General features: G+C 54.1%; 10 protein-coding genes across 10 annotated transcripts; 6 read left to right on the top strand and 4 right to left on the bottom strand.

The window, feature by feature from the left end:
• Window positions 1–1,121: 1,121 nt before the first annotated feature.
• On the bottom strand, window positions 1,122–3,689 carry J4E87_010183 (uncharacterized protein; the record flags this gene model as incomplete). Its single annotated transcript, XM_049381757.1, has 1 exon — window positions 1,122–3,689. One exon carries the CDS (start codon window positions 3,687–3,689, stop codon window positions 1,122–1,124), a length of 2,568 nt encoding a protein of 855 aa, XP_049228464.1.
• A 671-nt stretch (window positions 3,690–4,360) lies between these two features.
• J4E87_010182 (uncharacterized protein) lies at window positions 4,361–4,657 on the top strand (the record flags this gene model as incomplete). Its single annotated transcript, XM_049381756.1, has 2 exons — window positions 4,361–4,445; window positions 4,506–4,657. 2 exons carry the CDS (start codon window positions 4,361–4,363, stop codon window positions 4,655–4,657), a joined length of 237 nt encoding a protein of 78 aa, XP_049228463.1.
• A 1,212-nt stretch (window positions 4,658–5,869) lies between these two features.
• On the top strand, window positions 5,870–6,909 carry J4E87_010181 (uncharacterized protein; the record flags this gene model as incomplete). Its single annotated transcript, XM_049381755.1, has 2 exons — window positions 5,870–6,214; window positions 6,481–6,909. The coding sequence occupies 2 exons, from the start codon at window positions 5,870–5,872 to the stop codon at window positions 6,907–6,909; spliced, it is 774 nt and encodes a 257-aa protein (XP_049228462.1).
• A 293-nt stretch (window positions 6,910–7,202) lies between these two features.
• J4E87_010180 (uncharacterized protein) lies at window positions 7,203–9,716 on the bottom strand (the record flags this gene model as incomplete). Its single annotated transcript, XM_049381754.1, has 1 exon — window positions 7,203–9,716. The coding sequence occupies one exon, from the start codon at window positions 9,714–9,716 to the stop codon at window positions 7,203–7,205; it is 2,514 nt and encodes an 837-aa protein (XP_049228461.1).
• A 1,565-nt stretch (window positions 9,717–11,281) lies between these two features.
• Window positions 11,282–12,465, bottom strand: J4E87_010179 (uncharacterized protein; the record flags this gene model as incomplete). The annotated part of the gene is made up of 2 exons (XM_049381753.1): window positions 11,282–12,030; window positions 12,087–12,465. The coding sequence occupies 2 exons, from the start codon at window positions 12,463–12,465 to the stop codon at window positions 11,282–11,284; spliced, it is 1,128 nt and encodes a 375-aa protein (XP_049228460.1).
• Window positions 12,466–13,039: 574 nt separating this feature from the next.
• Window positions 13,040–13,647, top strand: J4E87_010178 (uncharacterized protein; the record flags this gene model as incomplete). The annotated part of the gene is made up of 4 exons (XM_049381752.1): window positions 13,040–13,155; window positions 13,260–13,368; window positions 13,422–13,475; window positions 13,525–13,647. The coding sequence occupies 4 exons, from the start codon at window positions 13,040–13,042 to the stop codon at window positions 13,645–13,647; spliced, it is 402 nt and encodes a 133-aa protein (XP_049228459.1).
• A 980-nt stretch (window positions 13,648–14,627) lies between these two features.
• On the top strand, window positions 14,628–16,188 carry J4E87_010177 (uncharacterized protein; the record flags this gene model as incomplete). The annotated part of the gene is made up of 5 exons (XM_049381751.1): window positions 14,628–15,353; window positions 15,467–15,804; window positions 15,877–15,942; window positions 16,005–16,058; window positions 16,122–16,188. 5 exons carry the CDS (start codon window positions 14,628–14,630, stop codon window positions 16,186–16,188), a joined length of 1,251 nt encoding a protein of 416 aa, XP_049228458.1.
• Window positions 16,189–18,732: 2,544 nt separating this feature from the next.
• J4E87_010176 (uncharacterized protein) lies at window positions 18,733–20,012 on the top strand (the record flags this gene model as incomplete). Its single annotated transcript, XM_049381750.1, has 3 exons — window positions 18,733–18,790; window positions 18,841–19,684; window positions 19,736–20,012. 3 exons carry the CDS (start codon window positions 18,733–18,735, stop codon window positions 20,010–20,012), a joined length of 1,179 nt encoding a protein of 392 aa, XP_049228457.1.
• A 1,832-nt stretch (window positions 20,013–21,844) lies between these two features.
• Window positions 21,845–23,108, top strand: J4E87_010175 (uncharacterized protein; the record flags this gene model as incomplete). The annotated part of the gene is made up of 5 exons (XM_049381749.1): window positions 21,845–21,852; window positions 21,909–22,534; window positions 22,584–22,643; window positions 22,691–22,771; window positions 22,825–23,108. The coding sequence occupies 5 exons, from the start codon at window positions 21,845–21,847 to the stop codon at window positions 23,106–23,108; spliced, it is 1,059 nt and encodes a 352-aa protein (XP_049228456.1).
• Window positions 23,109–23,762: 654 nt separating this feature from the next.
• On the bottom strand, window positions 23,763–25,391 carry J4E87_010174 (uncharacterized protein; the record flags this gene model as incomplete). Its single annotated transcript, XM_049381748.1, has 3 exons — window positions 23,763–23,957; window positions 24,007–25,163; window positions 25,223–25,391. The coding sequence occupies 3 exons, from the start codon at window positions 25,389–25,391 to the stop codon at window positions 23,763–23,765; spliced, it is 1,521 nt and encodes a 506-aa protein (XP_049228455.1).
• Window positions 25,392–25,614: the final 223 nt, after the last annotated feature.

The raw sequence follows: 25,614 nt of genomic DNA, 5'->3' as shown, positions 1-25,614 counted from the left end.
TAGGTGGGATGTGGAGGAGGGAGCCCTGGAGGCCGCGCTTGGGCCAACGTGGAGAGCTTCGTAGACACCAAGAATCAAGGGCCGACTGTGAGTGGTCGAATATCCTCCAGGTACACGCAATGTCGTCGGGTTACTGGCTTGTCTGCTGAGGCTGGTGAGTGTGAAGGAGGCGCAGTGTAGTCGTCGGTCGCAGGACACAGCCCACCTCACGAAGAGCGACGGCGCTGGAAGCGGCCTAGTCCGCTATAATTAGCCCCGCAATGGGAGAGCCCGCTGCAAAGTTCCTTGTGTGTTCCTTGGTTTCAGACTCTTGAGAGACGTGAAACCACGAGCTAGGGGATGCGTTATGCGTTGTTCTTCTGCCCGCCGGTGATGACGTCGGGAGCAACGCGGGCGAGGGCGCTGGACGTGGGCGGTAGCAATGGCGACAAGCAAGCGCGGCTGCGAGTCCCTGAGAGATACGCGCTGGCCGACGTGGATCGTTGTCGCGTGATGGTCGCAAAGCAATTCGCGGGTTTAGGTTCGGTGGAATAGAGCTGACCGCTACTGGCATTCGGTCTTGGGGAATCACTGTGTTCAACTGCTCACTCCGCCCCAGCCTTATACAACGACTTAGCTTGCGCATATTCACGCGGGCCGTCCATTGGTGAAGCGTCTAATAGCCGGCTACGGCGGGCGGTCGACGACACCGCTTGAGAACATCAAAGTGATGCCGAGCCGTCACAAAACGTTCGAATCACACCCTCGGCGACCAATCCGACGGGCAACACTACTGGCCCAATTTCACACACCGCGCGATTCTTTGGCGCGAAGGCCATTCGGCGAGCCGTCGCGTCCCTGAGGTCATTACCCGTAGGCCCACTGAGCGTTCTCTGCACTGCCTCGCTCGAACCAACGTCGCAAGGCGCACTTTCTCAAGGCGCACTCCCATGTCCCCACAAACCAAGCCCTCGCTCCTATGCTCGACAACGTTGTGAGATGCATTACTTAGCTACGATAATAATAGCATATTTGGTCCCAATTGTGTGTTTTCGCAGAGCCGCACAAGTGCATGTGCATCGGATCCACATCTCGACCATATACTACTTGTGCTAATAGCATGACGCTTCAGGCCACCAAATCTACCCAAACTTTAGGCCTTGTGCAGGGTCCCACCGCCCATCTTGTGGAGGACCAGCAGAAGGTCGAGCGTTCCCGGATGATGTAGGCACCCCACCAAACCGGATTCCAACTTCTGGTGTCCACATACCAGACGGCGGGGGTACATTTGCTCTCGTGGGTGTCGGGGCTGCCAAGGGTTCTTCCGCATGTGCAGTCGCACCATAATGCGGGTTTTGTGCATCTGCCGCTTTCTGCTGATGTAATGAGTTTGTCGTTGCTTGCTGGAGACCGAGGGAGCTCATTCGAGTAGTGAGATCGCTGGTACCATTAGCACAGGCTTTGGAACTAGTCGTTGCATCTGTATACCTTTCTAGATGTGAAGCTTCTGACTTGCGATTGTAAGCAAAAGTGCGCGCCTCATCCCGAAATCGATTCACGATCTTAGCTAGGTCATTGTAAAACTTTCGCCCAACGTCGAGATTCGAGATGATCTCCTTGTACTTGAAGTATGCGTTTTCTAGATTTTGCAACGCTTGCTCACGCTTCTTGGTGGATTGATCGCCACGACGAGCGATCAAGAAGGCCGCGTTTGCGTCTTGCAGTCGCTTGATAGCTTCTGCCTGCTCCTTTTCTTCTTCTTGGATCATGTCTTGGTCGGCGTCGTACATCTGAAGACGCTTGTCGAAAAGCCCTTCAAACTGCACAGCCTCAATTGTCTGCATAGGGTACTCCCGTTCTAAGCGAGCAGCTTCGCGCAACAGCTCCGGATCTAGCCTGCTGTCAGGATATGGCTTGTGTAGGGATGCGCGGGACTTACTTATGTCGTCTTGCTTCGCCTTTGTCCGCAAGGCCTCAATCTTCCGCCGTCGCCTACTCTCGAGCCTGCTGACTTCATTGAAGCTGCCACGAAGCTTGCCGGCCTCGCGCTCGACATCGCCAGTGATGGCAGGTCTCCGGCCGCTCGGGACATAGTTTTCGAGTTCGTGATCTGGTCCACTGAGCAGTCGTATGAAGTGCTCATTCTCCTTCAACTTCGTCTTTACGATATTATCACTGTTAGTAGCAGCCTTGAAGTAGCCGTCAATTTCGTTGATCTGGGCATAGAGCTTAGGCGCTGCTTGCTCTGCAGGTGGTCGTGTCCAGCGTTCTGTGCCAAACTTGCGTCGTGCGCCTTCGTCCTCTGTCGCTTCGGACCTCAGGATATCGACACCTTCTTGATATATAGCTTGGTCGGTGTACATGAGCTTTTTCGTATCCTCCATTGAGCGCAAGAGACGGTTGATACCGTCTTGTTGACGGATCTCTTCAGCGTGCGCTACAAGACCAGGGGGAAGTCCTAGTGGCTTCTCAAGAGCCTGCAAGGAGCCGGGCAAGTTTAAGCTGCGGAGTACCTCGTGAATCTTATTTGTCAATGACTCTAGCTCTTCTACGATGGTACCGTTGACTAATCGATCCCGGCGGTCTACGTAGATGCTAGCAGCCAGATGTACTGAGTACGGCACCAGCTTGGAGAAGAGTGCTGGGCCAAGCTCCCCGCGCTCTCCGAGCATCGAATTAGACTCTGCTATTTCCTTGGGGACTCTCGAGACTACCATGTTGGCTCGATCGAGGATTTTGAGCTCCGCCTTTGGTGGTACAGGTAGCAAGTAGATCATGTCATTGTCCTTTTCGGCCCGCTTCAGGTCTTCCGTTATCCGGTTCTTCAAGCCGTTGAGATCTGCAAGCACGACTTTGTTGATGTAGCGCTGCTCCTTGAGAGCCTCGTTGACGCACGTAAGGCTGTCGCGTAGCCGCGCGACCTCCTCGCCATACTTGCGCTTCTCAAGAGAATCGCAGGCTGCGCGGTATTGTGCAGCAGCCGCAAAGTGGTGGTGTTTTGCCGTCATATGATGTATCCACTCGCTGCTGATAGCGTCCGATTGTATGCCTGCGTCTCCCGCCTCGTTGTATAGATCGGATACGCGGGCGGCTAGTTTGGCGATGGTCGCGTCTTTCATCCCGTCCTTGACAGCCTTCTGCCAGAAGCACTCCTGTCCTTGAGCCAGCATGAGCTTTTCCAAGCACTCGAGTGTCATGAGGTCCATGTCTTCGGGTGGCTCTGTCCGCAGCTCCGGCAGAATGGTATTCCTCAAGTGTGACAAGACTCCGGCTGCGAGGCAAAAGTTGTTGGCTGCCATCTTCAGCCCGTCTGGTGTGCTCCGGTTCGACGACATGGCCAGCTGGGAGTACATGGCCGCGAGGTTGAACATGATGTTCGCGAGTTCGAAGCGGAGGTTGTTGCGCGATGTCGGGCGGCTCGTGTTGTACCCCAGCGCAGGATACCAGGGGAATTCGACGCCGATGTCGATGGGGAACTTTCCGCTCAGCCATATCAGCTGCGCGGCGTACTGCTGCAGCTTCGGGATGTTGCTCGGGTGGGGTTCTTGGGCGTGGGTGGCGACGGACCGCAGCTTCTCGATGGTCTCGAGGTCTTTGGTGAACATGTCGGGATGCTGGTCATATTTGGAGGATATGTACTGCTTGATGGCGTCGGTGAGGTTCACAGAGTGCGAGCGCCGGAACGGGAGGAACAGGATGTTGCTGGCCATGGTGCGGGTTGTGTCGTCTGCTGGCTGGCTGCTGTACTCAAAGTCATGGGCAAGAAATGTTTGGCCGTGTTTACGGGCGGCAGTGGGCGACGTCACCGCCCAACCGCCTGGGCGTGCGAGGCATCCATGGATGCAGCTTGAGCCCCGCGCTAGCCAACGTGGGGCGGGCGCGGCCTCAGGGTTCAGCAATTCACCTGCAGGAACGGGCCCAGCACATGCGAGACTTGGACATGGCAATTTACGGGTCGCGGCATCCAAGACACCGTGTCCCCATGTCAGAGTACCGGCGAGGACACCTAATCGTCTGCTCCCGGACCCTCACTGAGCATGTTTCATGCCGCCAAAGTATCGCCATGTCAAACGAGACACGGACTTTGTACATACATGGCTGAGGCGCGCGCGGTTCCACAACCCGGAAATGTTGTGATGGAGGCTCAATATGTCAGCGGGGCACGACGGCAATCTATAACAATCTAGCCGAATTGCACCACCATCTTGAAACTTGCTCATCCGCTCGTCGCGACGTCCTTCCGCTAGTGATACCTATATATACTAGTCACAGCTCCTCTCTTCGCGGTTATCAAACAGACACAACCACGCCACATCACAGCCCCGCGACCCGCACTGAACCTCGGAGTTTGCCAGCAACACCACCTACAACCTCATACATCATGACGCACACCTACAAGTTCAACGTTGCCATGAGCTGCGGCGGCTGCTCTGGCGCTATTGAGCGCGTCCTCAAGAAGCTCGAGGGTCAGTTTCCGATGCAGCACGCGCCGGCGGTCCAGGCATCATGTTCTAACTACTCCACAGGTGTTGAGTCCTACAACGTCTCGCTCGAGAACCAGACCGCCGAGATCACCGCCGCCGATTCGCTATCCTACGACACCGTCCTCGAGAAGATCAAGAAGACTGGCAAGACCGTCAAGTCCGGTGAGGCTGACGGTGAGGCCAAGGACATCTAGAGAGTGCAACGTAGCATGCACCTACGACAGCCGTTTTCTATATTGTTTTTGGGTCAACGAGCGATGGATTTCACGGCTGTGTTTGTGCGCACGCTCTGACTTTGAGGTGCCGCCACAGCCCTCTACATCTGGTGCGATTTTGTAGATGCAGCGGATAAATGAAGAATACCCTCCCACCTTAAATTCACACCTGACTATGTGAAATACCAAGGTCGCTTTTGGGCGCGATGCAAGTCAAGACATGAATAAAGTAGCACGTTTGAATCATTTCAGGGGGTTCCGATAGAGTCAAGAGCGGTGCACATACGCCATCACAGTCCCCAGCGTCGCGGCATCTCGGTGTTTCACCAGATTGCTCCTGCCCCAAGCGGCGCGCAGACGTCACATGCCACGAGCTGAAGCCGGGTCGCCACGCATCATCGAGAAGCCACCGTATCCAGGCTCCCCCATTACGATTCCCATTGCTATCTTGGTCACAACAAATCTCCGGCCCTGATGTAATTCCGCGACAGCTGACCAGCAGAATCTGGTGCCTGAGCCTTAAGGCGCTCCGTCGGACCTCTTAGCCTTGAGCTCAATCTGAACTACTCCGATTTCTTCCTTTAACTCCGCTCACAGCCACCGTCTAATCATCTTGGAGTTGTTTCAATGCGTTCAAGTGCTTATCCGCGTTTTCGGCGCTCCCGTTACGCGTGCCGCTTACCGAACGCGTTCGTCCACTGGCATGGATGCGAATTGGGATGCCTAGTCTCTCATCACGGAAATCTACGAGGTGAGAACAGGCAGCTACATCCAAACCAGAGCTACCATAGGCGATACAAACATTCAAGTTGATTCGAACGCAAAGGTATATGGGCCTGTATACGCCTTGCTGCACGATAGGAGTTTGGTCGGGAGCAGTCGGTCACGAACGGCTTCTAACCGGACTGAGTCAGCGAGCTTCCAAGGGCACCAAGGGGCTGAGCCGCACCTCACTAATGCAGATCATCTTAGAGTGGGGGATGGGTATCCGTATGACGCTTGACAATACTCTTGCCCTGTTCAATGTTACCTTGGTTTCAGGGATGCACGAGAGCTTACTGCCTGGAGTGTATAAAGCTATCCTGAGGCCGCACGGTAATATTGCCATACACATCAGCTCATTTGAGCAAAACACCTATTCATCATTCAAGTTCAATCTCCACTCCATCATATCAACCGTCACTTCTCCTCATGCCGTCTCCACCAAGAAGCGCAATATCATTCCCGAGTCAGGCCGACCTCTTCTATTTCTGCACCACCTCATCAACCTCCGAAGAAGACCTCAATATCCACTATGCACCTCCTTCAAAATCCTCATTACGCATCGGCGTGCTAGTACTCAGCAACGACCAAATCCAACTAGCCGACCTAGCCGCACTTGACCTCCTCGCCATGGTCGGAAGAAACAGAATCAGCAGAATGCACGCCACGGCATCCGCCATGGACTCGGCTGTGGACGAAATCGACATTCGATATGTCAGTGTGACCGGAGAGGGGAGTTTTCCTGTCACGGCTGGCACGCGAATGCCGGTGACGGTGAGCTAAGCTTCGAATTGCTCCGTATCGAAAACACGATCGACACGACCACCCACCCACCCATCCATCCATCCGTACCCTCCAAACAGCCATCTCCTCTGGCCAAGAAGAGCCACCCTTTTTGGTCGCGCTGGATTCGCCTGGTCTTGACTGCCTTCAAGTAGTCATCTCTGACAAGTCTGGCAGGGAGGTAAAGGTCAACACGAGCCCCTACCCACTATTCGCTTCAACTTCTTTTTCGAGTACTGTGACTGACGTTTAACTAGAACTCGTTCGACAATGCGCCTCAATTCGACATCCTCGTCATCCCTGGATCCTTCTCATCGACCGCAATGCCAGTAGAAGCTACCTCCTTCCTCACCTCGCAATGCCTAAACCCCAATCTCATCGCCATCATGAGCATAGCCTCAGGGATCTATCCCCTCGTTCAAGCTGGCATCTTACACGGCACACGAGCCGCAGCACCCAGATCGCTACTCCCTATGCTGCAGCAACAGTATCCTGAGACGCTATGGCAGCATTCTTCCTGGGCCCGCCACGAAAAAGTGTGGTCGAGCAACTCGGCCGTTTCGGCTCTCGATATGGTTTCGACGTGGATGCGCGAGTACTTTTGGGATAGGAGTGAGACGGTTGACTTTGCGCTTACGGCTGCGGGTATGGGCTCGCTTTATGACTATAATCACTGCGATTATTGATGATTTGATGAGCATGGTTGGCATTGAATGGCGTTCTTTTGGATATCATCTCAACTCTGTATAACAAGGGCACTGTTTTTGGCAACAATGAGGCGTTCTTGAAATGTTATGTAGATTTTTAAGAGATTTTGTCGCAGATATGCATGTGGAATCGTGACTGAGCTCCCATGCCAGTTTGTAGCCACAGAAAGCCACGAAGTGCCATCTTCCCCCCACACGCGGAGTTTGTCAGGTATAATGACCCATAATAACCCCTTTCGTTCCTTTTGACAAATTTCCACGCCCGGGTACCCTTACCCAAAACCATGCATAGCCATAGCCATAGCCCTAGCTTGATCTTCGTTCCGCCAAGCATTCTCCTTGACCTTCTTCTCCCGCCTGAGCTCCACCGTAGAATCAGTGCTGAAACTCGACCGGACGTGTGGTTCATCACATTCAGGCCCGTTGTCCACTCCATTTTCATGGGTACCGTTGACGGCAGCAATAGCTTCGTGTGTAGCTTGACCCAAACTGAGATGCATGGATGACATAAGTAGGGCGTCTATATCGGTACCATCGATTGTTTCGTCGCCACTATCCAGACTCATTGCCGCTGACGCTAGGAGGTGGTGGTGCGATGCCAGACTGCTCGCTTCGCCATGCGTAGAACGAAGTTCGGAAGAGATGCTACCGTCGCCGCCTCGCATGTTGATCATGGGATGAGGAATCGCATCGGTCTGTGCGCGGATGCCTTGTAGCCAGGCCATCGTTGTGGCATCTACCGTCTTGTGGTCATAGTAGGTGTTGAGACGTGAGTGGTACGGATATCCCAGTGCGGGATTGAATGGTAGGACCTCCCCATCGCGGCGGCGAACGTATAACTTTCCCTCGCGATCTGGTGGGCCAAATCTTGTTTGCGGTGTACCTGCTGCGTCGCTAGGCGTGAAATCGGGTTCTGGGTGGTGGTACGTGGAAGATTTGGAGACAGGAACACTATGAGGCTCAGCGGCTCGCGTTAGAGCTTTTGGTGATGGCGAACGTGCGCGACGTGCGTGTTGAAGCCTTGTAGCACCTTTCGACCGAGCAGTGTCTTTGGACGCAAAGTCGATGACTTGAGGATCTCCAGCGGACGTCTCATCATCTGTTTTTCTTCCCCACCTCCCTCTCCTTTTCTTAGTCTCCACTTTCTCGACTTTCTTCGCTCTCCTGCCTCTTGGATGCTCCCAACCCCTGCTGTCCGACTTCTTCCCATCATCCCCACTAGTCTGCGGCCGATCGCGGCTGAATATAGTCCTTTGCTGTGGTGCCGGAGTTGACATGAACATCCCATGGTTTGCTGAAGAGGCTTTTCCACTTCTTGGCCACCCAGTGGCATCGGCGCTCATTCCTGATTGCTTTACTGGAGGCTGTCGCTGTGAATGCGTCTTGTACTTGGGATCCGAAGGAGCAGCGAGGATTAAACGTGTGAGTTTTCCTGCCTTGGAGAGGACTGTTTGTAAAGAGTGCTTGCGCTTGATGGAAGCTGGCTCAAAGGCTGCCGGGGCTGGCACAACAGACGGGTAGCCAATCGTGTGAATGCGATCGCTTTGCTGCCGGGGCATGACCTTAGCTTTAGCTGTAATAGGACCGTGGCGAGGCAGATATTGTGAAGGTGTCGGCGAGCTGGTAGGGCGATAATCTCCTACAGCTGCCGGGCGCTGCAAATCATGCCGTCTCTCGATTTGCTGGCGCCGCATTACTGCAGTGACGCTGTCGTCCGGTGAGATAGTGTCCAGATCAGGCTCTCGCGATCCCAGTCCCTCCTGCTGCTGCCGCCTGACGTCTACATCGCGTCTACGATCTGCTTCCTCGTGCCAATCTCGCTGTGCTTGTATACGTCGAACCTCGCGCTCACGCTCAACCCTTCTATACACATCGGTCTTGTTCAGATCCAGAAGGTCGATTAGCTGATCATGCCCCATATTGGCGGTTACCACGGAGGAAATTGGATGGCTGTCGTCGGTGTATTCGGATGCATCATCATTATCATCGGGAGGATCAGCTCGCAGAAATCTGGGTGGATTCGGCGGAGGGAGTCTTGGTGGCGGAGGGGGGTTATTCCTATCCCATCTCTTCTTGTCCCTCGGACTGACCAGATGACTTGGAGTTGTGCCATCAATATCCGGAGTCTCCTGTGATCCTACAGCATCCCATCGCTCGTATTCAGTCTTTGTTTCCGGTTTTGAGGGGCTTGTAGAGCCGCGCGCATCGTCATTCCGAGGGGAAAGCGCACTTCGAGAATTGAATTGAGCGAGAGCCCCGTCGATACGAGGCGAGCGGTGCCCATTCATCACTGGTACATCAGCTCCGCTATGAGTTGTCTGATGCGCTGGTACGGTGAATGATGTCATCCCCTGGGATGCCGGTACGAGCGGAGATAGTTGAGCCCCAAAGTACTGGTACAAGACTGCATCAGCACGAGCTCGGGGAACAGAGCTATCGTCCGTGCCTGCAGAGTCTGGCGTATTCGAGCCTGGCCTAACGTCGCCCCCTCCAACGGGGAATTGACCATGTCGTCTAGTATCGATAGGGGATGATCTTGCTGAAATTCCTTGTGCTGTCCTTGTCTCGTTACCATCGCGAGTGGTCGAGAAGTGCGATCGCACACTTCGCGCCACCTGATTCTCCGGGTGCCCAGCGTGTCTGATTGTAGGTGAGTCCCGCACAATGGCATCCTTGCCAGTCAGATGTGGCATAGAAGTTGAACCAGGGCTTTGATCAGAGCCTCCAGTATCGGATGTCTTCCACAGTCCCTTCAGATTCCAGCCACCACCACGGAGACGCACCATGGGTGGTGATTGACCCTGATCCAAAGAGACCCGGCTTTCCGGGATGGCCTGCATATTGGGCGACATTGGAGGCGACTGCGGGGCGAAATAGTCCTTCGTGTTTGAAGGTATGTAGTTGCCATAAACATCTCTTCCGTTGTTCAACGGGGACATCGGGCAAGCAGGTCGAGCAAAAGGGCTGCTGGGTGGTGTATACTCTTTGTTACCGGTCGACGGGGACGTTGGTGGAAAAAGTGAGAAGGCAGCATGTCTGGGAGGGAAGGGGCGATCGGAGTTGCTGGAGATCTGTCGTGGAGGATCTGGTTCCCGAGACTCAGAGGTATGGACACCTTGTGCCAGCCAGTCGGACACTTTCGTGTCCATTGTCTGAATACTGTAATCAGAGGACGGTGAGATGTGCTCAGAGCGCGTTGTGTGATCAGTGTGGATGGCAGAAGGTGGGCCGTCGCGACTTCCTCGTTGTCCCGGCACGCGCCCTTGCACCACCATCTGCTCCACAACATCCCCGCTTCTCTCACTTAGTCGCAATGGTTCGGGATAGTTTTCTCCATCGCTCGCTCCAGATTCGAGTTCACTGAAGCAGCCGTCTCCCGGAGCACCACCACTGTCACTCTTGAGCCCTCTTTCAGTCGATGTATCGCTCCCTTCCCAATTATCCCAGAGCAGACACTCTCTCTTGTCACTCATATCCTTTCCCTCCAAATCGACGCTGACCAGTCTCTGTTCTGTTTCCGTCAACTCCCGATCAAGTTCGTCGAAAAGGGTTTGTGAGGTAGGAGACGAAGGAACACTAGTTGCATTCGTAGGCTTGGAAAAGATAGCGCGCAGCCGTTTTTGATATGCTGAGCCGTGTCGTAGCCGGCTGCGGACAGGTATGGGCGGTGGGCTTATATTGTAGAACAGAGAGATATGCGGCTCTGCGGGAGCGGTACACGGAATCATGATGGTGTGCCGGCAAAAAAGCCAAGACAATGGACACGATCAACATACAAGGTATATAGCCTAGCAAAGGGTGTGAAGTCTGACGCGTGAAGCATGTGCACTTCAGGAAGGGTGCGCCTGCATGATCGCGGAACCAGGGTGAGTGGCGTGGGCGTTTGTCAATTCCAACCTCAGCGAATGGGGCTTCGCTCACTCGAAGAATGTAGACACGTCAACTCACCGTTATTGGCGGTGCTCATGAATTCAGCGTATGCGGCGCTGCGTTTGCGACGCTGACCGCCCTGTTGGCATGCTTTGTTCAGGAGGCCTGGCAACAATGCACCTGTTAGAAGCAATGCTCTCCTAGTAGTATATTTAGATAATCATGTAAATGGTGCCTCTCAAACAAGTGCTAAGTCTGCTCGCACTTGCGACAGCCTATAGGAAATCAACCATATTGCCCTACAAACGCCAAAGCTTTGATGCTGACAGTGCCCGAAAATGCTGCCCTGTGCGTACAAACGTATGAACAAACAGAACAGGAGTGCTCACTGGGATATTTCCACTCCTGACCATGACTAAACGCCCGGTGATGATGCCGATCGGTTCCTGTGAATTGAGAGACGAAAGGCAGATATCTACCGTCACTCGACCTCGTTCTCTATCTTCCTACCCTCGTTCTTTAGCTTCTGGTGAACGGCCTTCAACGACTCGAATGTCAACATGGTCGTGACTGCAGCAGGTACAGCACGGACCATGTTAGTCCCCATTCCGTTGTAGAAAGCTCTCCATCCCTCTTCTTGGAGGATGACTGTGCATGTTCGCAAGATACCACGATAGCGGGGTAGGTTTATCATACCATCCGACGAAGCCGTGCCAGGAGGGCGGGTATGGAATCGGTCGTGCTGGCCTCCTCGAAACGATACATGATTATCGGAGTGCGAGGGCAGCGAGCGTTGCTGTGTTTGCAGGCGCGTGCGCAAGACTTCGTGTGGATACGTCGCCGAAGTCGCTGTCATCTTGCTCAAGACTGTTGCCAGCGCAATAGCAAACCAGTGCACGTCTTCAGTCTTGCTGTCTGTTTGGCCCATTTCCAGGCCAGTAAACTTCATCTTGAGAAACTCGTATAGCGGGAACTGAATGGCGACGTGGGTAAGGCCGAGGAGCGCAGGTGTAAGTCCTGAGTAGAACGAGGCAATGCCTTCCTTGAGGTACATTTTGCGAAAGGCGTCAAAGGTGCTTGTGTAGTGCCATGGCGGCCGGTGTTCTGGCGATGCGCGGGCGCTGACCTGGGACATGAGTCTTGTCTTGACGACCCATATGGGATTGGTGACTAGCGTCGAGCAGCCGCCAGCAAACAACGAGGCGATGGTCCTAGCGAGCCATTTGTTCTCTATTGGTTCAGTCTCGTCAGCAACAGTAACTTGCGTACCCATGTGTATTACTAACCCATCTGAGGATAGAGAACATTTTTCGTCGATTCATAAGTGCTCATGTAGACGGCCCAGGTTGGAATGTACCCAAGCAGCATAGGCCCGAGTCCTCGGTACAGGCCGCGGATACCATCCTCGATCCATATGACTCGCGCAGTGCCAGTGAGGCCTTTGTACACTGTGCGCGTTGGCCCGGTGTATGTCCTGGGGCGGAAAGAGCCTTGCGCCTGCAGGCGGGTCTTGATAACATCGAGCGGGCACGTCACTATGCCCGAAGCAACTCCGGCAAACGCTCCGCACAGAGCATTGACGGAGCTGTCGGGGAGCTTGGAGACCCTGACGGCGAGGGCGGCAACGGGAGAGCTCCAGGTGCGCTGCTGGTTTGGGGTGGACATGTTTCGCGGTTCGACTGTCACGGCGGAAGGCGCATACCGGTCGGGAACGTTAGGCGGGGACGGCGGCGCGGGTTCGTGTGTCGACATGAGGGGTACTGCCATGGCCGACTTGTTAGAGAGCTTGAATCAGAGCGCGGGGCGAGAGGGGTGGGCGCATACAGGCCGTCGTCCCCTGTGCGGTGCCTCAGTGTTGCGGAAACCCCGCAGCACTTGAGTAACACGATGACTAGCGATTGTTCGGCTCCATTGACAGACGGACGGGCAGTGAGGGAGTCGTGGTGAAAGCGTTCAGTCGCGTGCGGGCCTCGTGCCAGGATATGCGCTCGGAAGCCGGGTGTGAGAGGGCGGTTGTGGGCAGACGTCAGAGCTAGGATGGAGCACGAGTGAAGTTGCTCTGGCGGGTGGGGACAGGCGCTGATTAAGACCAAGGCCTGCGGCGGGCCAAGCGCTGCCCGCCGGCCTATTGGCGTTCGCTTCTTTCGCATTACGACCTCACCACCTCCGACCGTCAAAACTGCAATTGACGACAGCACCCGTCTCGACCCCTCCGATCCGCCGTCGAACACCCGCAATCATGTCTGCCCCGTCTCTCGCCCCCTACATCATGAAGCGCCCGTGGCTGCAGCGCTGGATGAAGCCGCTCGCCAACTGGTACTGCAACGCCGCCGGCTACAGGCAGCTCGGTCTGAGGTACGGAGCCCCGATTCGGACGCGGTGTATACACGAATACAGAAGGAGGCAGGGGAGAATATGGCCGATTGTGAAATGATGGGCTGACGGGATTTGTGATGCAGGGCCGATGACTTGCTCCCCGAGGAGAACGACGTAGTTCAGACCGCCCTGAAGCGTCTCCGACCACAGGAAGCCTACGACCGTGTCTTCCGTCTGCGCCGAGCTTTCCAGGTACTACCGAACAAGATATACAGAACAAGGCAAATGTGGCTAATCTGCGGCAGCTCTCCATGTCCCACCAGCTTCTGCCCAAGGAGGAGTGGACTAAGCCCGAGGATGTAGGGATATCGCTTCAACCCCGAATACCAGATGCTGACAATGCAAAAGGACACACCATACCTCGCCGAGCTCATCACAGAGATCGAGTCCGAGATGGCCGAGCGCGAGGACCTCGAGGCCATGGTCATCCAGAAGAGGCAGAAGAACGCCGCCCAGGCCACCGGACACTAGAATGTATATACCGAGTCTGGGGGAATCAATTGGAGCTTGGTGGATCGAGTCTGAGGTTGCGCAATAGATTGTACCATACCAACACATTTCGTACAGGACTCCCCTCTGTTGCGTCTGGAAATACGTATCTCTTATACCCGTTCTCCGAAGAGCTTTCACGTATGCGCGCATGTTCAGCTGCGGGTATTTGTCTCGCGATCCATGGGAAATGATTTATCGGGGAGGCGGCCATTGCATGACGCCTGGTTTTGGCTTCGGAAAGCAACGCACAGATACAACCGGAAATTGATGAATGACATGCACTTTCTATGCACTTCATAGGAACAGTCAGGCATGAAGTGATGAGCTACTGCACGACTAAGACCGAAGACATGGAATTGCCGTCATAACAGATAGAACATGACCGGTTGTAAGACGCAGGAGAAATTCACTTGAACAACTATCTCAGATTCAAGAAATTAGTACCATTTCTGCATGCAAATGCCGAACTTGCAGTACGTTATAGCATTTGCTCTTGAAATGGGATAGCAACTGCAGGGACCCCAAGCTTTTATTACGTTCTTGGTTATTACAAACAAATGTTTGAACACAAGATCGTATGCGAATCCTCAGAATGCTGTGCATTGCGCGAGTAAGCCTTTTTGCACCTCGCCATGCTTCAATATGGAGCGAGTGATATGCCGATCATGTCGCATCCGAGGAATGCGCAATGTCAGGGTTCTAGATATGTCAGCGCCACGCTGTCATGTGCCCAGGCGTCAGCTCAAGAATACGTAGGTAGCTTCCCGCGCATCGCGTCAAGCTCCCCACTTGCGCAACTAACAACACACTCTCTCATTGACCCGTTTTCATGATTGCAATAAGAGTCTTGAAGCAAAAAGTACGTTGTCGCAGTCTCGCAGCCGTCTCGAATCCTAACGCTATGACGTCAGACTATCCCATTCACCAGAACGTTCGACCACCTGTACAACCCTCACACCATGTCTTTGAGACGCTCCGCTCGCGTCGCCAGTAGTAGTACTCAAGTTCCATTGGATTCCAAAGTTCAGAACGGTATTGCAAAGTATGAGAAAGTTAGCAAGGCGAGTGTACCCACGAAGAAGCGCAAAACCACAGCAACATCTGCACCAGGCAAGACGAAGAATAAGATCACTGTGGATGGTAAAACCAACGGAGACAAATCTGTAGACTCAGCAGATCTATCTTCATCCCTCCCTGCGACACCACTTCCCAAGAAGCGTAAAACAGCATCAAAATCAGCAGCGTCATCAGAATCACCACTCAAACAACCCCCTTTCACACCCACACCTGCGGGTGCCAGTATCTTCTCTTCAGCCCCCGCATTTTCGCCTTCAGATCCGACCACCCGTCCAGCAGAGCCCCACACAACAAACGCCCACCTAGCCACGCCCAATGGATCGCACGTGGTGCAAGCCTACGCATCCTCCCCCGCGAAACCCACCGACCCTTCTCCAGCCAAGAAAAGGAAAGCAAAGGAACTTGTTCCACCAGATGTTGGTGCCATTCCAGCCGCGAGCACCGATATCGATAATCTGTTGAAAGAAGCAGAGGACTTTCTCATCAAGACGGATCCGAAACTTGAGAAGGTGGTGCGAGGGCATCAATGTGGGATTTTTAGTCCCGAGGGGCTGAGGGAGGTGGTGAGGCCGTTTGAGGCGCTGGGGAAGGGGATTATTGGACAGCAGGTATGTGGACAGTGACCTGAGTAAGCTGGTAGATGATGTTTGGAGCCCATCGTCGCAAGTCATATACAAAGAAGGCTTTAGAATGAGCATGCAGAACTAACCATCCCTCACAGGTATCAGGCCAAGCCGCCTCATCCATACGCGCAAAGTTCACCGCCCTCTTCCCAGACACCCACCCGTCCTTTCCAACGCCCACCCAGGTCCTCACCAAAGACATCGCAACGCTGCGTACAGCAGGTCTCTCACAGCGCAAGGCCGAGTACATCTACGGCCTAGCCGAGAAATTCGCTTCTGGCGAACTCTCAGCCGAGATGCTGGTCAGTGCCAGCGACGAAGAACTTATCGAGAAGCTCGTAGCGGTGAGGGGCTTGGGACGATGGAGCGTGGAGATGTTTGCTTGCTTTGGGTTGAAGAGGATGGATGTTTTCGCGACTGGAGATTTGGGTGTACAGTAAGTTGAGTCTGAACGCTTGAGAGACGAGCGTGTACTTCTTTGGCGAGAACATGACTGATGTATTTGCAGACGGGGTATGGCCGTGTACGCGGGCCGCGATGTGAATAAACTGAAGAGTAAAGGTGGGAAGTGGAAGTATGTATTATTCATGATGTCTTCTCGCATCAATGTAACATGTACTGACGTATGCCATGCAGATACATGACGGAGCAGGAAATGCTCGACATGGCCTCCAAGTTCTCGCCTTACAGGTACGTTGACCTTGAACATGACCTTCCAACGACGAGTAAACTAATCATGTCCTCCGCTACTAGGTCACTCTTTATGTGGTATATGTGGCGAGTTGCCGATGTGGACGTTAATGTTTTGCAAAAGACTTGATAGTCGGAGGTCAACCTTCCCATGGACGAGCATTGGTCCTTGCAGTGAGATACGCATGTACAGCATGAGGCCTATGTGTTGTGGTGGAGTCGATGATCTGTTTGGTGGAGATGCAATGTGGGTCGGGGACGGTAGACTACGACGTACATCCATCGTGGATGGGCCAGGTGTATTGTATATCAACGCTCGACATTGGGTACTGTATTGGTATACAAAAGCTTGTGGCTTGCTCTCGCCATGAATGTTTACAAACTGTTGTTGCTGTGTATATACGGGATGAAATGCTGAAGAACCGCAGTATCGAGACAGAAAGTGCCAAGTGTATGGTACGCCGTGCCCTTCCATGTGGGCAATGATGCCCCGCGAGAGATTCGCATGTAGGCAGGTCGAGAAATATGTTGTAGTAAATTGAAGTGATGTGATAGGACCGAATCATGAGCAGCCTCTGCTGATGACCCAGCGAGATATTTGGTTCACTAGAAGAGTGGCGCGAAGTTTGTATGCGAGAACTGTCAATAAGACCCCATAAATGCGTAAACAAAGGAACCAGGTCAAACACGTCCTTCTACTCGACTTCGTATTCCCTTCGTAAGCGAAATGTTACTGATCTACAATGTCGCAAATGCCCATGATGTTCGAAGTCGCGAATTGTGGAGGGATCAGAGACGGACCCACTAATCGGCCAGAAAGGCTTATTTCAGTACAGCCGCAAGATGAGGTCGGAAGCGAAAAGCGGCGCGAATGAGGAGGTTGCAGCGCTCGCTCCTTGTATGTAAAAAGTAAGCTCAACGAAACGACATCGACCGCGGGCATCGTGAGGGCGGCAAAGTGGACTAATATATAGACTTCAGCCCATCGATGGAAGACTCGAATACCTAGCTCTCAAAGGATGATACATCGTTTCACAATTCTAAACTACCTTATAAATCCATCCACGGTTACTCATGTGTTCGTCTGCACGGCAACGCGACTGTTAAGTTTCTTCGTTGTGGGAGGTGGTGGGCCATTCTAGAAAAAATACGAGACTGAAACAATTGTAACTGCCGACGTCATGGCAGGAAACACGACGTTGTGCGTGCGGCGCATGTGGACCTCTGGAGCCCCAGGCTGGAAATGAGAGGTCAATCAATGCGCGTCAAGCAATAAGCTTGGCAGGAAGGATCGAAGGTGAGGCTGTCGCTTGGGGTGGACGATAAGCGAGATGGTTCATCGCAACAGCCGTCTGGAGAGCTCAATAACGAAATGAGGCGCAATGCAGATGTTGGAGCGAAATGGATATAAAGGAGAGGCGAGTGCACATGGCCGAAAGCAGCAATGGAGCTCCAGCGCGCAAGGTCGTGGTGTAATTATAACCGCTGTTGGGGTTCGCATCTCATGAGATTGCAACGGCTGCGCTATACCCAACTCGGATTTGGCCCATCATGGGTGTAACCGCATTGAAACCATTGGACAGGGGTGGCGGATATAGTAAAAGGCCGCGTAATAATCCACGGTGCTTGTTGTGTTTCGTGTCGGCCAGACAGTGGCAAAAGAAGACTCTGGATGGGCGGGCATGGAGCGAAGGTGCCGCATTGCCGCGTAGTGAGCGGTTACCAGCAAAACTAACAGGTCCGTCGACGACGGATGGAGACGTTGGGGAGCAGCGGAATGGTGCGGGCACAGTAGCGGATGGCCGTCTCCTAGGGCGACAGAGCGGCGATCCAGACGCCACCCCTGTTGTTGAGGCTCACGCATGAGAGGCTGCTGTTTGCGGATGCTGCAAGGTGCTTATCAGGGCAGAGGGTTCAGAGCTTGAAATTGGGAGCAGCGTGCTCGGCACGTGAAGCTAAGAGCGACAAGCAGCGTGCGGTGGCAGGCGACGGGCGACGGGCGGCGAGGAGGCATCATGGATAATGGATGCAGAGCTGTGGTAGCCCTCGCCTGTCAAACCACTCCGTCCGCGCGCTCGGTACGGCGGCCGTGGTGCAGTCATGGCAACACGATGCGGGTAGCCACGAGCGTGCAGCATCCACGGCACTGCTGGCGGTGTCGTCGCGCGCAGGCGGCGAAACCATCTGCACCAGCAACCAGTGCGTGGCCCCAGGCCCGCTTGCAACATTCACTCTGGCTTGCTTGCTTGATCGATGATGGTGGGCACGCTCTGGCCGCCTATGATCTCCACCCGGCCTCACTAGCGTTATTAGCGGCTGCCCGGACTGGCACCACCGCGCTCCCCTTTTCTCGCGCCTGCTCCCATTAGAATGCCCTCCTGCCCTTTCTCTCTCAGTCTTCACCCACACTCGCTACCGACGACCGCGCCTTCTTGATCGCGTCTCTGGGACTACTCTATTTAATACTGCCTGCTTTACTTGTTAATTCTTCCCCTCGCTCCAGCATCTTTCCACGCTCGACAACTAGCCCGCAGCACCCGCACAACTGAAACCGGAACGAGCAGTCTTAATATCCCAGGTCCGTGTTGCCAGTCCACATTTCTCAGTCGCCTCACCTCATGGACGCGCCCGCTGACTTTTCCTCCCAGTTACCACACCACTTGCACTACACAAAATGCCTTCCATGATGAAGATCGCCCTCCCGGCCCTGGCTGCTGCCAGCGGCGCGTACGGTAGGCTCTCTAACACCAGACCACGTCAACATTGACTGACAACACCCCAGCTGCCTGCAGTGTCTCCGCCACTACCACCATCCAGAATGCCGGTGACGCCAGCGCCATCGCTTCCTGCTCAACCTTCTCCGGTAACATCGCCATTGCGACTGGTACCACCGACGACATCTCCTTCCCCGGCGTCAAGAAGATCAAGGGTGACTTGATTGCCGACACCGCGACCGAGCTTAAGCAGATCAGTGCCAGCGACCTCGAGGAGCTCGACGGAGAGATGATGCTCAACGACTTGACCCGTCTCAACGCCGTCAACTTCCCCAAGCTCAAGGCCATCGACTCCATCAAGTGGAACGCCCTGCCCGCTCTTCAGGAGATTGGCTTCACTGGCGAGGTCACCAAGGCCAACAAGGTCGACATCCAGAACACCGCTCTCCGCTCCCTCAAGGGTATCAACATTGAGGAGGTCGACACTGTCTTCATCGCAAACAACGGTTACATAGATGAGATCTCCATGCAGCTCGGCAACGTCTCCACGTCGCTGACTCTCGCCGACAACAACGAGGCCGTCAAGGTCGAGCTGCCCAACCTTATCTGGGCTAGCAACCTGACCTTCCGTTTCTGCGGTTCCGTCTCAGTTCCCTCCCTCGAGCGCCTGAACGGCTCCCTCGGTCTCTACAACAACGGTTTCGAGTCCTTCTCCGCTCCCAACCTTACTTCCGTCGGCGAGGCTGTTGCCCTTGTCGCCAACGAGAACCTGTCCAACGTCTCTTTCCCAGCGCTCACCAAGATCTCCGGCAACCTTCAGATCGCCAACAACTCCAAGCTTATCGAGATCGATGGCTACCCTGTCCTTAAGAGCATTGGCGGAGCTTTCGACATGAGCGGTAACTTCACTGAGTAAGTTTGCTCCATATTCGCTGTACAACATGCCTTGCTAACACCTGCCAGCGTTACCACCCCCAAGCTCAACAGCGTCTCCGGTGCCTTCAACCTCCAGTCCACTGACAACGTCACCGAGACCTGCAAGACCTACAAGCCCCTCAAGGACAAGAAGCTCATCGAGGGTGGCTACAGGTGCGAGGGCAAGCTCATCGACCCCGCTGGTGAGGGCCACAAGGGTACCAAGCAGGGTGACGGTGACGACAAGACCGGCGCTGCCACCACTCTCAGCGCTGTCAACGGTGCCCTTGGCCTCGCCGCCATGGCCGCTGTTCTCCTTCTCTAAAAAGCTTATGACGCTGGCGTTCCATCATAATTGCATAGACTACCCCCACCTGACTTTCTTTGATAGCGTATAGCATCAAGCGAACAGGCGCTGACGCAGGAGTTCAGCATTTGAGGACTGAAGGGGCATCGGGGACGGTTTCATGGTTCAGCATGTAACAATTGAATGTATCATTTGGCTACGAGGGTCGAGCAGCCTGTTAATTCGCAGTACATATATGTCTGCCCCGCGACACGGTGTGCAGAATTGCAGGAGGAGTTGCTTTATTTGGGATAGTGGCATACAGTCTTTCTTAAATCTGCTCTGCGTTTTCTTGTGATGTGTTGAAATTAGCATGTGCTTGTCTGGAAATCCTACGTCACGCATTGAGGCCTTTGCGAGCTTCACCGCCTATGACTTGAACTTTGCTTTTCGCCGAACGGAGCTTTCAAATGTGTCATGTCTGTCCATGTCGTCTCATCAAGCCTTCACAGTGTTTCTCAAAAGGAGGATGAAACGCCAACAGTGGTGGGTATTGGCGCATGAGCTTTGACCTTATTGACGCGACGGACATCGATCATGTCATAGTGTTGCCAAAATTAACTGACAAGTGCAAGGGCAAGCGCTCGAAGAACAGCTAGGGGCTTCTGTCGAATGTGGTACAGGAGCTCAGCTCAATCCATCCTCCCGCATAACTTGATTCCATACGTTCTGAGACTGTCTTGCGCCGCTAGTTGGCAGCGCACCTGCAACCACGTCCATGCATTCCAAGTAGAATATTCCATACCGCATTGTCGTTTATACCTGAACTCTCTTTCGGCTCTTGAATACCTAAGACGAGGCTTTCATGTCTCGAATACCTAGTTCAGGCATCCCTTCAGTTATGGGTGGTAAGACGGAGAGCGGGCTCTAAAGTGCGGGCCGCAGTCACTAAGTTCGTATAACAGATGATGTGGGTAAACGAGTGAGCTTCTCTCGTACATATCGCAGACATGTCCCATGCACGACATTCTGTACCACGCAGCTTCTTTGTTAGGAGCCGGGGGCGCCGCCGGTTTGGTGTTCCCAGCACATGCTTTCACGTGCGGTTACCCAGGAAAATGGAAGGTACGCACGCAGGGCCCAATCGCTACGGAACAAGTATATTGAGCAACGTTCTAGGCCAAACATGTAACATTGGCATTTCGTTGTGGTCTCCGGTGAATTATGAGAGAATTACCGTCTATCATATTTCCGAGGCGTCGTCATCAGCGGCACTATCGCGATTGATCTGCACTTAGCGTCATTCGCATGCTCGTCGCGCTCAACGGTAATCTGTACTGAACGAATTGCTTCTGCAACGCAATTGCGCCTGTCGTTCACCCCTTTCGCAGCTTCCCTCGTGTGTCCCACTGTGCAGCAAGTCAGGACCCTGCTTTCACTAGTCATTACCGTCTGTCGCTTCCGCCGCTGCTTCCCCCCGACCTCGCTGCGACGTCACCAGCAACATTTAGTCCACACCCCAAACGTCGCGCGCCCGGGCGCTCTCAACCGCCAAACTGGAGAGGCCACAGTCGCAATCGCCGCCGCTTCATTCACAGAGGGAAACCAGCAATACCGATAGCGTCCGAGCGCGTAGCTCATCGATACGCATATCACAGGCCAGAGGGGAAGAGGTGGAGAAGGAACACGCGGGATCCTACCGACTCAACATGCTTGCGGGAAAAGGATACTCGTGGAAGGCTGCCAAAGCCCGGCTGCCACCATCAAGACAGGTCATAAGCACAGTACGGAACCCACGCTTCCTCATCTCCATTGGTCTGGTTACAGCAATTGTGCTGCTATGGCGGTCCATGGGGTCAGCAGCTGGGGAGATGCAGAGGTATGTCAGGTCTCCCAATGTGTTACATGGAGCAATCGCTAATCATACTGTCCCAGGTTCTACTGCTTCGGCCCCTCGAAACCTCCAATGCACATGACCGCGAACGAGAACGAAGACTGGCACGCGCACTTAAACACCCCCGTGATATTCAACCACCACAAACCAATAGAGGTCAACGCCACCGAAATCCAGCACGTCGATCTCAACGGCGTCGCTTCGACCATTGACGCAGCCAAGAACAAGGAGCGTGTTCTGATCCTCACTCCGCTCCGCGATGCCTCGTACTATCTCGCGAAACACTTCGACCTTCTCACGTCACTCACGTATCCCCACGAGCTGATCGATCTGGCGTTTCTGGTCGGCGACACAACAGACGATACCATGGCAGCATTGGCAAAGGAATTGGAGAGAGTTCAAAATAACCCTGAAGTAGCTTTCAGGTCGACCATGATTGTTGAGAAAGATTTCGGTGTCACACTCTCGCAGAGTGTAGAGGACAGACACAGTTTTGAGGCACAAGGTCCACGGAGAAAGGCGCTGGGCAAGGCCAGGAACTACCTACTCTACACTGCATTGAAGCCGGAGCACAGCTGGGTATACTGGAGGGACGTAGATATCGTCGACAGCCCCTCCAAGATCATCGAGGATTTCGTGGCGCATGATCGGGATGTTCTCGTTCCTAGTACGTCTTGCAGATGTAGTCCCTAAAAATTCACACTAACAGCAGACAGACATCTGGTTCCACAGGTACAAGGAGGAGAATGGCAAGATGGTCGACATCGAAGGGCGCTGTAAGTCTTCACCCCACTCAGTTCCGATTACCACTAACAAGACTCAGTCGATTACAACTCCTGGCAAGAATCTCCCGAAGGCCTCAAACTTGCCTCTACCCTCGACAAAGACATTGTCCTCGCAGAAGGTACTTTCCCTGCCCTCCACATTTCCTCCCTCGACATCAGCTCACACCCACAGGTTACAAGCAATACCCCACGAACCGCAAGTACATGGCCACAATGGGCGACTGGCGCGCCGACAAAGACGAAGAAATACCCCTCGACGGCATCGGCGGCGTAAACATCATCGTTAAAGCAGACGTCCACCGCTCCGGCGTAAACTTCCCTTGCTACCCCTTCGAAAACCAAGCCGAGACAGAAGGCTTTGCCAAGATGGCCAAGCGAGCAGGCTACGGCGTATATGGATTGCCCAACTACGTTGTCTGGCATATCGATACGGATGAGAAGCCTGGGAATGCTTAGCTAGCGCTGGAGAGACGGCGCGAGTGAAGAGTGATTGAGAAGTGGACGAAGAGCATATATACCTTGGAGTCGGGCGTACCTCGCATTAGAGACATGGGTTAGTTGCGGGCGAATCTTGGAGTCTGATATTAGATGGGGGAACATGTTATACTTCTGTACGAGTAGGAGTGCAGAGACTGCGGCGTAGCTCTTTTTAGACGATACGATAACGATATCCCGTTTGCTGCCTTGCGAGGTTTTATCATCATATATGCTTTTCAAGTTCCGAGTATGGGAATCTAAACACCACATGTTTGCAAAGCTTGTGTTGTGAGTTACGGGCTTCATATTCCATGGTGATATACCATAAGCAGAGGCTGGGCATATCTCAGGATTATGCTCCTTGTAGAGCGACCAAGAGGATGCGCAAAGCTCTAATCTCTTGAAGAGACGAGCATGAGACCCATCCCCGATCCATATAGTCATACACATCTGCCCCTCAAGCGTATCCAGATCCATACCAGCGATCCCACATGCTCCAACCTCTCATATCCTCCCTGCCGTAATTCTTGTCCATCACACCAAGCATAAAGTGGAATACTCCAACGATTCTTCGAAGGCTAACTACTAGGACGCGCGAATTCGACAGGCCGACACTGATCAGAGCGGTGGCTTCTAGTAGTCGTAGATGCCAGAGTGGAACTTGCGCTCGTCGTAGTACTGGGCGCGGATCTTCCTGCCTCTGAACTCCCATCCTTCGTCGAAGCGGTTCACGGCGTTGAGGGCGGCCATCGGGGAGTTGAACTGGATGTAGACTACGCCATCCTTGTTGCTCTCGTCCAGTTGGATACGCTCGACATCGCCACCGAACTGGACTCTGTTAGCATATGCATGTTGACGACCACATCTTAAGCCTTACCTTTTTGCCGAATGCCTCGCCCATGTCTTGTCGGATGCCACCGTCGTTGCGCTCGGCGTTGGCGTCCCAGTCAACACCGTCGACGCAACCCCATGTGACCACGACACTTGACTTGTCGCCGAATTTGCTAGGCTCGTCTTTCTGAATACGCATACCGCCACTGACATCCCAGACCTGTTGAGACTGGACTCTGCCGTTGGCGTCGAGATTGCCTGCGCCCTGAGGGGCCCTGCGCTTCTTGACTTCCAGATGGGTAACGACACCATCGTTGTTCTTTCCGAGACCTTGGCCCTTCTTGTAACCCATCTTATTCATCATGGCTTCGGCTTTGCTGATCTTGGCGCGTTTGGCGGGGCGTTCGTCATGGGCGGGCTCGTTGTCTGCATCTTCCATCTGTACGTCAGGACGCTCATACCGGACTGGAGGCGCAGATATAGTGGCGGCCGCGTATCGGACTGGAGGCGCAGAGATGGTAGCACCCTGATAGCCCGGCGGGGCTGGTGGTGAACCAGCTGGCGGGGGAGGAGGCGGAGGTACATAGTCATCTGTGACCGACGGAGGTGGCGGAGGCACGGCATCAGACTGCTGCTGCGACAGACGCATGCGGCGGGCATAAGCATCTTCTCCTGAAGGGTCGGACGAGGGTGCCGCAGACTTGTCGTCGTAGTATGCAGGTGGAGCGAATGAAGGCTTGGTCGCAACTGAAGCAGGGGTTGAGCTAGACGAAGACGCCGACGGGGTGCCACTGGCTTCCTCACTGCCATCGCGAGACTTATGCTGAGCGGCAGCTCCACGCAAGAAGGCAGTGAAGCCTTCCTTCTTGCGTCGGTAACCACCTTGCGCCTTGTAAGCTAGCAAGTTGGACGGCTTGTCGGGCTTATGAGCGGCCAGAGGCTCATGAAGTCCGTACATCTTGGTGAACTTCTTCTGCTCCTTCTTCTTCTGCTTCTCCTCATACGCGCGCATCCTGCGCTCTTCCAGAATGGAAGCATCGTCCTCTGCGGTGCTTCGGTAGTAGTCGATGCCATGCTGCTGAGGATTGGCGGGTCCAGGAACTGACGAAGAGAGCGGGGCAGCCACAGGCATGGTGGCCCTCTTGACAGTTGGGACAGCCTTCTTGGCCTGGGGACGCTTGATTTGGTGAGGATTATGGAAAGCTAGACAATCAAATGAGTCGTAGTTCAAGGCAATAGTGTGGAGCAGTTCAGTTAGATACCAGGTTTCTTCAGCTGCTCGGCCTTGGCCTGTTCCTCTGTGTACTTGACAGGCGCAGCAGAGATGGTGGCCGCGGCATACGGATTCGGAAGGCCTTTCTGGGCGTAGGGGTTGGGAAGACCATATGGGTTCGGCAGGCCTTGCGCCTTCTGCGGCGGCTGGTCGGCCATGTTGAAATCGATATACGCGCAAGTGCGGCGCTGAACAATGGCAAATGCGACTGGCGCACGTCACTCGTGAGCGGCGGCGTGCTGAGCTACAGGTCTAAGAATGCAGAGATTAGCAGCTGTCTTGCGGATGCAAGATTGAACAATGAGGCGGCGACGGTGAGATTCGACTACGGCAGTGTGTTGGTTGTGAGGGTGGTGGTGCGGCAGGCGCGATGTCAACTGC

The sequence above is a fragment of the Alternaria ethzedia genome (assembly GCF_023757985.1).
Source record: "Alternaria ethzedia strain BMP 0044 chromosome Unknown scaffold_44, whole genome shotgun sequence".
Lineage (NCBI taxonomy): Eukaryota > Fungi > Ascomycota > Dothideomycetes > Pleosporales > Pleosporaceae > Alternaria > Alternaria ethzedia.
The sequence above is the reverse complement of the archived record's forward strand: the minus strand, read 5'-3'. Positions and strand labels throughout refer to the sequence as shown.